The sequence below is a fragment of the Ctenopharyngodon idella genome, chromosome 12 (genome assembly GCF_019924925.1).
Source record: "Ctenopharyngodon idella isolate HZGC_01 chromosome 12, HZGC01, whole genome shotgun sequence".
NCBI classification, from domain to species: Eukaryota; Metazoa; Chordata; class Actinopteri; order Cypriniformes; family Xenocyprididae; genus Ctenopharyngodon; species Ctenopharyngodon idella.
In genome coordinates, this window is record NC_067231.1 from 9480580 (window position 1) to 9492219 (window position 11640).

The 11640-nt window shown below is 38.1% G+C and overlaps 1 protein-coding gene across 4 annotated transcripts in view; it reads left to right on the forward strand.

Moving 5' to 3' along the window:
- kcnh4b (potassium voltage-gated channel, subfamily H (eag-related), member 4b) overlaps positions 1-11640 on the forward strand; it is a 37040-nt gene that overhangs the window by 22703 nt on the left and 2697 nt on the right. Inside the window, exons 9-16 of one of the 4 annotated variants that reach the window (XR_007932992.1) lie at positions 403-602; positions 3310-3559; positions 4555-4769; positions 5133-5542; positions 7263-7369; positions 7444-7514; positions 8084-8342; positions 8457-9447. Coding sequence is in view for 3 of the 4 variants with exons in the window: in XM_051915391.1 (XP_051771351.1) it covers positions 403-602; positions 3310-3559; positions 4555-4769; positions 5133-5542; positions 7263-7369; positions 7444-7514; positions 8084-8342; positions 8457-9145 (2201 nt within the window). In the remaining variant the exon portion in view is untranslated. The other 3 variants (XM_051915391.1, XM_051915393.1, XM_051915392.1) reach the window with 3 other exon arrangements.

The window sequence follows — 11640 nt, forward strand, 5'->3', positions numbered from 1 at the left end:
TAGATTTTAAAAAATCCCACAATTAACCACATTTATCCTAGATCTAGGATTTTATATCTATTAAAAAATTAATTACATACATTGTCTATGATACATTGTCTTCTATGATGTACAACACAAACATCTCTGTTATGATCTCAGAAAATGTGGTTTAGTGTTTCATGATCCTAGATCCTCACAACCAGAACACAGTTAACACAATAATTCTCACCATGTGAACATAAAATCACTCGCACATGAGCCAGAACCTCATAATAATAGCCAAAAGCAGGATCACTGACTTTTTTCATAGTACTATACATTTTTGCATGTTTAACATTATGTGTTTAACATTAGCCTGTTTACTGCCGTTATTGCTAGTTTGCTAGTTCATGAATCATATTGGTTCTTTCCCTCACACAGCTCTCATGCATGCTGTGGTGTTTGGGAATGTAACAGCCATCATCCAGCGCATGTACTCGCGTCGCTCACAATATCACACACGCATGAAAGATCTGAAGGACTTCATTCGTGTTCACCGGCTGCCACGGCAGCTGAAACAACGTATGCTGGAATATTTCCAGACCACCTGGTCTGTGAATAATGGCATTGATGTCAATGAGGTGAGAATGTCCTTGGTTTTATTTAATTTTTTTTTTTTTTTTCACAATTTACTACACATATTAAACACTATCCAAGGCGCTGGGGAATGTTACTTGGCCAAAACATTAACATTTTGAACATTTTTTTCTTATGAACAGCAAAATCTACTGCATATTTCTCTTCAGTTTCCTAATAATAAATTGGTGTTGGGTAACTATGGTTCTCAGCATTTAATGTCAGTCATACTAATCCATGCCATGCCGCATATGATGAAGCACTCATTTTGTGTTCATGTACTCTTTAGAAATTTGGTTATGCATGTAACCTCAGTTCCCCGAGATGAAGGGATTGAGACATTGCGTCAGTAGCTATGATCCATAGAAAGTGGTGGAGAACAGATCCTCCAATTCTTTCAACTGATGGACAGAGAGTGATATGCTCGATACGAACATTCAAGCACAGTAATGTGGCCAGCTTAGGCAAAGTTTTGTTCCCTTCATTTCAGGGAACTGAGGTTACAAGCATAACCAGAGACATTCCCTTTCAATTCCGGTTCACTCTACATTGTATCAGTAACTGATGATACCCTGCTGAAAAATCCAGCTTTGCTGGTCACCAGCATAAGGTATGTTTTGCATGCTGGTTGCTGGTTTGCTGGTCCCCAGCATGGGAAGCAGGAGTGCTGGTGGACCAGCTACACCAGCTCAGTTTTGCTTTTGCCAGCCTGGACCAACATGGAATTCATGTTGGTTAATTCTGGATTTTTTCAGCAGGGAATGGGGATAAGTGTACATTATAATGTGCAATACTGATGCAGAATGGTACCACTCATTGAAGAGGTAAAGGTTAGTAAATGCTTAAAGCTGCAAGCATGATAGATACCCGTGATGGTGCAGCCAACACATAAGCAGAGTCAACATCAATTACGAACAGCAGATTGTTGTGACAATTAGCACTTCACAACACATTAAGATTTGGAAGGTGGGTAATAAATGCAATTGTGAGGGGCATACAGTTAGCTCTCCCACACAGTGAGGATATGTGAAGTGAGAGAAGACACTAAGTTGTAGAATCTGGCAAGCATGTTTGGTGAAGCTCAGCCCACTGTCAGGCAGATGCTGCCCTTTTTTTTTTAATGGGCTCTCACTCGAATGGGGCATTGTAAGCCTTACAACTTTCCTTTATGTTTTTTTTTTTTGGACAGAGAATTACATCAACAATCCAGTGAGCCAGGCTTAATGCGTTCTCCAGTCAGAGGAACTCTAAACCTTTCAAAGCGCTGTCTGGTTTTTCATCATGATCAATGAGGATTATCCATGTAGAACGAACGAAACACTCTGAAAAGTTTTCCACAGCATCACTAAGCACCCCACTCATGCTATTTATACAGCATTATATATATTATATTATATATATTACACCAATTCCGTTGTCATCCATTTGATTAAGGAGCTTGGCTTAAGATACTTGAATTGATAAGCGACAGTGTGTGTAAGAGCATTCATTCAACAAAACATAAAATGTTACTCAGCCTCTCTCTTGGCAGGAGAAGGGGGTTAAAATATCACAGAGGAGAGAGAGCTACACATACACATCTGAAAGTGGAGAGCAGGTCTCTGCAGCCTTTAAGTGGCAGAACGATTGTTGGTTAAAGCATAAGCAAAATCCAGTCTATCTGTCAAGGCTCAAACCCAAGTTGACTGCATCAAAGTCTGACAATTAACAATTGAGCCTCTGTCAGGCAATGGTTGCAATGATTGCACGATGACGAGGAAGATAAACAAAAAGGTCTTTAATAAATCCAGCAGGAACATGCAGGAGATAACAGGAACAATAGTATAGCACAACCATGTAAAACGACAACACCGAACAAAGAACTGAGAGAACTGAGGGCTTTTACAGAGATAGATAATTAATGAACCCAGAAACAGGTGAGTAGCTTAATCAGAAACCATGGAAACTAAGAATAACCGGGAACACAGGCAAAACAGGATCGGGGAAAATGAAACCAAAATACAATGAAACTAAACATAACTAAACATAACTTTGACAGCCACAGAGGAAGTAAAAAAACCTCAGCCTATCTTACTTACAGTAGGAAGTGTAGGAGAGAGACCTAAATACAGACCTAAGGTGCTTCTAATTTTTTATTTGTGCATCCTTGTTTCCTTTCCTCGCTTCCTTTCCTCGTGTCTCAGCCCCCTTAGGATGTGAGGGAAGGATACAAGGAAAGTAAATGAGGATGGCAGAATCAATGGATATCTTGTCTGTATATTGGAATATTCTTAACTAAGTTAAGAAATTCATAATAAATTTTTAATAAAGCAAGATGCCCTGTTGAAATATTTGAGATCTATGTTTTATTTAAACTGCAAAAGTAATACATAAATTAAAGTTATTGTGGCAGATGTGAAGGGGGAGAAGAATTTATACGTGCTTCAGGTTTTTCAAAAAGAAAGGCTTCTACATAGGATACACATCCTCGCTCATACCTCCTTTGAAATATTCCTCACTCCTTGTTCCTTGCAGTCCAATTATGGAATTGAGAGGTCCTTTAAAATGGCTAACTTTGATTGGGTTCCGGGTCACAACACCCTAACAACTTTCTGTCTATTTGTCTGAAGCTATAAAATGTTAAACTTCTAAAAACCAACATCAGAGTTTTGAAAAAAGTCTTGATTTTATATCATTATTTTCTGTTTTTTTGTTTGTTTGTTTTTTCTGCAGCTCTTGCATGATTTTCCTGATGAGTTACGTGCTGATATAGCCATGCACTTAAACAAAGACATCCTGCAACTGCCTGTGTTTGAGGGTGCCAGCAGGGGTTGCCTGCGCTCTCTCTCCCTCCACATCAAAACCTCTTTCTGTACACCGGGAGAATATCTCATCAGACAGGGGGACGCATTGCAGGCCAACTACTTTGTCTGTTCTGGGTCACTGGAGGTTCTAAAGGACAACATGGTTTTGGCTATTCTGGGTTTGTAACACACTTTGGGTTTGTAACATTTATTTGTTGTTTTTCTAACTTTTGACTTGTTTTTTGTACATTTTATATTGACTTTCCTTCTGAACACTTCACCTGATTTACTAATACAACTGGCACAGTTTAACAGTACTATATGTTCAAGGAATGTTTCAGATTCAATGTACAGCATCTGTGACATGCTGTCAATTACCACAACACCACTTTCAACTGTTCTCCAGTTTGTGAAAACAAATTAAAAACATGTAATTACAGTAATACCCCTACAATAGAAGTCTTAGTTTAATGGAGGCCAGCTAGTAAAGAGCTATGCAAGTAAACCTCCCTCCCCTAGTCTCAAGAGGTGCACTGGCAAGTCGCGACTGATGCTAGAGGCTGCAGTCTTTAGCGTCCTTGTTAGCGTGCCCACCACCCATGCCATGTGTGTGCGGTGTGAGGAGGACCAGATTTAATGGGGCTGTGACCTGAATGGAAGTAAGATTTATGGGGGTGTCCAGCTAGTAAAGTGCTGTGCAAGTAAACCTCATTCTCCTGGCCTCAAGAGGCGCACTAGCAACTGATGCTAGCAGCTATGATCTTTAGCGTCCTTGTTAGCACACCCACCTTCCATGCTTGTGACGCTGGTTCGAATTCCATTCAAAGTGGTGAGAGTAGGACCAGTTACATTAGGAGCAATTGTGCCAGACAGTTAAGCTGTACAGTTGTCAGAAATATACTTCTAGTAGTGGTCTATATAGTCTACTGTTACAGATGTAATGATTGTGGGTGGTCTTATGTTAATGTAAGTTTAAGTCTTGTTAAACTTGTTATAGCGCAATACCCTGCCCTTTAGATTTCCATTGTAAGTGCATTATTGTAAAAAGTATATTGAACCCAAACATTCTTTTAACAACTACAGCATTATACATAAACAGAATTAAACATTGGATTGATATGGAATTGAATTGTAAAAGAATAACAGCTTTAATACGGCATTGATGTCATTACAGGAAAAGGAGATCTGATTGGCTCAGACCTGCCAAGCCAGAATCATGTGATCAAGACGAATGCAGATGTGAAGGCACTAACATATTGTGACCTGCAGTACATCAGTGTGAAAGGTTTAAGTGATGTGCTTGAACTATATCCTGAGTATGCCAGTTTCTTCACTACTGACATCCACCGTAACCTCACATACAATCTGAGAGAGGGCAGTGAGACTGAGGTATGGCTACAATCTCTAACACACATACTTACATACATAGTACACTAAACAAGTCATTATCATTATCAATTCTGTCATATCAAAATTGGTTAGTTTACTTGCCTAACAGATTTGGCTTGCTGTGCTTGAATGAAGGGCTTGGGCCTGAGACTCGGCTTGAGCTCTGAGCTACCATGTACAGTGATGGTTCTTAAATACTTACGTCAATGTGAACAATGTCATGTTTTAGTGAACAATCAAAATATGCACAGAATTCTGTCAAAATGCCCATCTTGGCGAGTACTCACATAAACACAGGCCTTGGTAGCCCTTTCACACCAAATGTGAGGTGAAAAGGCTTAATGTTGCCATTTCTTCCTGCAGCAGAACTACCCAGACTCCTGTGCATCAACTGAAAATAAGCGTCCATCCATTGTAGAAAAGGCTGAAGATGCAAACAAGTACTTCCACGTCCCACCTGCTTCCAATACATGCCGAAATCTACTTCTGCCCAATCTAGGCAGTCCAGTGCGACGTACATCCTTGGGGAACCTTTTAGGGGAGGAGTTACTGCAATTCAATGCCCTGAGACACTGTCGTTCACCTGTCAGGGGTTGGAGTCCAAACCCCTCCCCCAAACCGCAGACCAAAGTACAGAAACAAACCCATCCACCCTCATCTACACCTAAACCCACTCATAGGACACAGACAGATTCTGAAGGTACAGGACGCAAACCTGCCAAACTGCTCATCCCCACTCTCAACTGCTTTGGACCACCAGATCTTAGTCCAAGGTAACAGACAGTCTTAAGATTTACTGATTTTTACAATCTCCAGGACACTTTTATCAATAATTAGGTAACTTTTTCAAAACTCTTCACACAGTTTTCCTTACCAACTTTCATCTTGGCACGGCAGTAAATTTCAAAATGCACTAAAACCACCAAAACACTTCCTACATGTCTCAAATCAAGTCACTCTTTCATAACACTAGCAAAGTTTGTCACCCAACAAACACACTCTGTTACTCATAAAACAATGACCTAAACACTATCAGGTATGTGAAGCATTATACAATGTTTTCTTTAGTAAAATGTCTTTACAAAACAAGAATGACACCTATCTACTCTTTAGAATTCACTGCAGTATGTTGCGTGGTCTGTGTTCTTACATTACAGTACAAAATGATTCCTAAGTTGTCCCTTTTTTTTAGATGGAAATGAAATTGAAAGACTAACAACTGTGTATGTGTTCAGCTAATTGTTTTGATAGTATTTAATTCTTTATTTTATATATTTGATAGATAATATTTCATATTTCAGTATGGTATTACTGTATAAGGCGAGACCCTGCAGGTAAATAGGGTAAAAAAATTAACTAATAGTTATCACCATACTTCCCCAGTGGATTGATTGATTGATTACAAGTTTTCTAAAAAGTTATGTTTAAATATGCAAATGAGGCATTATTAAAAATGCACTAATTTGCATACATTTTCAAGTACAAAAATCTGAACATTGGATGAAGTCCGGTTTAGAATTCCTGTTTCTTTTTCTTTCTTTTTTTTCTTTTTCTTTTGACATATTAGATTCAAAGGTTTTACAGAGGATATTTTGGGTATCTCTTTTTATAACTCCATAATTCAGAAAATACTGTGAACATTCAGAAAAAAAAAATAATTTTCACAATTTCTCTTTGAAATAAAATGTTGTATATAATCTGGCAAATTATATATGAACAAATCCCTCTGTAAAAACCTTCAGAATATAGATAGGAATAAAACTGTAAAGTTTGGTGAATGTAAGTGCTTCTGAAGTGGAGATATATGCAGTGTAGGAAAAAAAAACACTCACTTTGAGAAAACAGCCTTTAAAAATATGTATTATAATAGACATCAGTAGACACAAATAGATAAAGTGATGTTTTCTTACCACTAGTCTGAAAAAAAAAACCCACTTTATTAAAAGCCAAAAAGCCCAAAATCTTAAAATTGAAAAAACAGCGTTTTAGCCTGTATCGCCTTAAATGTATAGTAAATTGCTGTCTTGTTCAGTTTTGTATTATGAACTTGAGTTTAAATATGTAAACATGCAAATTGGCCTAGGTAGTTTTGGTGGTGGTTGAGAAAAGAATTAAAGTAATTTGAAAGATGTAGTTATTAAATGTATTTTGGGTCAAAGCAATGGAAAATGATCTACAGTTTAGCCCACATAAACTGCTGTTGTCACTGTGTAAAGAAAAAGTTTGGAAAAAAACTTAGATTTGATGCGGTATTTAATGGTATTTGATCAGGGCTGGGCAACTCTGGCCCTTAAAGTCCACTGTCCTGCTGAGTTTAACCCCAACCGTATACTCAAACACCCTTGAAAAATCTAAACAAAGACTTCAGAATTATTTGAAAATGAGTCAGTTTTATTCAATAATTGCATTTTATTGAGTAATTTTAAAGGAATTTCTAGTTTTTTGTATGATTAATATTTGTAAATAACACTTACTGTAACTAACTTTTTATAGAGTTGTAGATGGAATTGAGGACAACGGACATGTGTTTCATTTCAATGTGGAGGACAAAACTACCAAAACTACCACAGTGACATCACTGGGTAGTAAGACACTGGACGGTAAGGATATTTTAATCTTAGTATCTAATTAACATATAGATCATTTGTGTCATTGCTTCTTTGTTGTATTGCAGGGTCTGGTCATGCTTCACTGCTTCAGGAGACAAAAGAAGTGAGAGAGACCATTGCCCAACTCAACAAGAAGGTACAGTGACATTCTATCATTCCTAAACAAAAAGATATTAAATCCTTCTAAAATATTTCTACTTACAAGCTCAGTAATTGGAACTGATATGAGGTGTACTCAAATGAAAATTAGTACACACATTAGGTTACAAACATATTATATATTAACAATTCAAATTAAAGGGATAGTTCACCCAAAAATGAAAATTCTGTCATGATTTACTCACCCTCAACTTTAAGTTGTTCCAAACCTGTATGAATTTCTTCTGCTGAACACAAAATAAGATATTTTGTAGAATGTTGGTAACCAAACAGTTGATGGGTGCCATTGACTTCCATAGTATTTTTTTCCCATACTATGGAAGTCAATGGGGCCCGTTAACTGTTACCCATATTTTTCAAAATATCTTCTTTTGTGTTCAGCAGAAGAAAGAAATTCATACAAGTTTGGAACAACTTGAGGGTGAGTGATTCATGGTTTTCATTTTTGGGTGAGCTATCCCTTTAACAGTTCATGAAAATATTGCTATTAGTAAATGTACTACTTTTTAATATATTTTTATACAATTTCTCTATAACTCTCTCCAGATGGGCAATCTGAAAGAGGAAGTATCAATTCTAACAAAGGATCTGCATCACATAATGCACCTGCTGCAAGCACAGATAGCCGTTCGTCATTACGCAGCACCTTTGTCCTCCTGTCCCTATGGAGTCCACATGATGTCAAATTCTTCTGTCAGTATGTCTCCGGCCTACATCTTGGGCTCCAGCATCCACATGCAGCACAAAGACCATGTTATCCCTGAGAGTCATCCGGGGTCCACATCATGGAGTCATAGCAGAGCTGGTATGACCACAAACTCAAAATCATTGATGAAACCATTTGCATTTCTCTATACAAGTTTGCTTTGTAAAGAGACTTTGGCATCATTCGATTAAAATGTTTCTCTGGTATGTGCAGGTGGATCTGGTTTTCCTCAGCACACTGAGAAACAGGGACACTTTCACCAGCATGAGTCAAATCAACACTGTCCTGTCACAGCAAATGATCCCTGTTCCCATGACTGGAGCTCCATCCATTCCTCAGTCAGCCACCATCAGTTCTCCACTGGCTCCTCTCTCCTTAGCATCAACCCAGGAACCCAGGGGCCAACACCTGGAGAAGGCCCCCGAGCAGAGGGCTTATCACTGGGCGTTTGTGCTGGAGCTCATGCCAATATCAGCCAATCACAGCCTGTTTTGCATACATTTTTTTCACAAAACTTGGGCGGTTCCTCTTTGTCCTGCAAGGTCACGCCTAGCTCGTATTCACACCTTCACCTTTCCACAGAACCAGCGTTTTCCTACTCCACTCCAACCCTGGGTGAGGTGCACAGGAATCCAGAAGTGGCCCTCAGTAAGAACCAGAATGTGGACCCTTCCACTTTCCTACCAGAGAATTCTCCACCCTCTCCAAAAGAATCAGGTGTTCACTGTTCTCTTGGGGAGTCAACTGAGATAGAGCACACCAGTCGGGAGTGCTTACTGGGTAAGCAAAGGCTGGGCCAAGACGGTGAGACATCAGAGAGCAGGTCTAGTGGATCCAGTGTTGGGCTTCAAAGCCAATCTGAGAGCTCAGAGACCACATGGTGCCTGGATCTTATGGAATGATAATGAGGAAAGACTATAATCAAGGCAACTCAAACAGATTCTGCAACCAAACTTTCAATTTGAATTTCGATTGACACAACTGTCCTTTCATTGTGAATTTCATAACTTCATGAGTATGATTAAATGGGAACTAGCAGCACAGCAGTTAATCATCATCAGGAACCTTTTCCTGTTGTACTACAGAAAAGGCAGTAGTTCTGGTGTTGAAAAACTGTCTCCGCACCAGCCTCTAAAACCTGCTGATCTCAAACATAAAACCACAAAATGGTTTTATGAATCTGGGGGCTGGATGTCCTTGCCAAGTAAGTTTTCAAAACTACAATAACTCACACAACTGACACAAACACAATAAATGAAGCCATTATCAATGTTAACCCTTAAATGCATACCTCGGGCCTTTAGTGACCGGGACGTCATTCACTTCCCTCCTCCTCATTCATTTTTTTAAAGTTAGACATTAACCTTCTTAGTATTCCTCAATAAATTCATTATAAACAATATAAAAATAAAAAAATAAAACAATAAAAGAATGCCTGTTTTCCGATTCATTTTTTGTAAAAATTGTATAGGGTCGCTAACGACCCGAGGTGTGTAACAGTGTAACAATAATTGAATCTTGGATGACTGAATAAGTGCAATTTACCTTTATTCAACAAAGTAGGAATGTATGATACACACTGATGAAGTGACATTTCACTCATAGTTACTGCAGGCAGAAAACAAAAGAATAGGACGTATCATCAGCAAAACTTGAAATGGCTCAGCGATTTACTGCAGAGCAAGTACTGAACGCAATCAAATATTAGCGTCACTGTCACTTGATGGTGGATCTGGTGAAAAAGCTGTCAGAAATCAAAATATTAATTTTGAAAATAATAGTTTTGAGAATATGTTTGAGATCGCAAATATGAGCCAGATTCTGAATGTGCTGGGAAATGAGCTCTGATGAGAACAGTTTGTTACTCTAATATCAGGAGAGTTTTATATTATTGCGACAGGTAGAGATCCATCTGTGTTAGATATAGATCTGGGTTGCTTAAGACCCGAATATGTAATAATTATTGGCGAAACATTCATGCATTTAAGGGTTAATGAGATGCACATTCAGTTTATGTAGGTAGATACATCACATATAATTCTGTGAATATTCTATCACATTCTATGAAAATTCTGTCATGATTTACTGACCCATGTCATTCCAAATCTACAAGACTTTCATTCATCTTTGGAACACAAATGAAGATATTTAAGGCAAAGCCAAAAATTTCAAGTTTCAAAATGTTCATGAAGATGCAGTAAAAGTAATCCATATGAATGAGTGGTATTTATGAGTGATTTAATCCAAGTCTTCTGAAGAGACACAATATGATAAAAACATATTTAATTTATACACATATAAAAATGTATCAACACTCATACTGTATACAGCACATCAAATATGGTAAACAGAAGTTCAACCATGTTTGCTATGTGTCCTATTTTACAACATTTTTTTGCCTTCCGAGTCACAGGCCTTCCTGTAAATCCTAAATCTTCAAACTTGCTCCTGGATAGAGCTTGATTAGCTGGTTCAGGTGTGTTTGATTAAGGTTGGAGCTGAACTCTGCAGGACAGTGGGGCAGTGTCTGAAATCGCCCCCTATACCCTTAAATAGGGCATTATTTGAGTGGACAGCCATTTGTAGTGATGTCCAAAAGCACAGTGAACGTTATCGAGTGCACTCATTCAATCCCATAATGCACTGCAATAACGAGTGTACAACCGATGTACACTCAGCGGCTAGAGAATACCCATAATGCACTGTGAGGGTCGCGCCAAATAAATTACCAAGTTTCACCAGAAGATTGCGCCTGCTGCTGAATCATCCATCCATTTTCCAAACCGCTGGTCCAATGTGAGTACAGCGCAATATCATGCAGATATAAATTCCTTTTTAATTGATTATTAAATTGTTTAATTAAGGTTTATACATGCTAGTTTCCATGACATAGTTCAAGATAAATGTTTGTATTGGCTACTACTGGAGCGGCAGTCCTTCCGGCACACTCAGTGTCAGAATTCACTCACTCGTTTTCATTCTTTCCCTCAAGTGGACAATATTAGTGGACTCATTTAGGAAATAGTGAATGAGGGTATGGGGGTGATTTTGAACACAACTTGGGTCTCCAGGAGCAGGGTTGAAGACCTAGGCTGTAAACAGTGTAGACATTTCCAGAAATGATTTACCAGTATTCTCAAAAGGTTCTGTTAATACAAGATCTTTTTGAGAAATTTTGAAAAGAATTTATGTGTGAACACTTCAATTGTACACATAATTATGCTCAGTACTCGATGCAGGACACTAAAAAATGTTTCTCTAAAGAGTTTGTTTCTAATTAATATTTTTCAATAAGAAGTTCTAATTTACAGACTGTACATAAATATGAGTTAATTTTCCATTATCTGAGCACATTCATTACAATGGGCTAAAAACTAATCTAAAAACTGCTTTATCT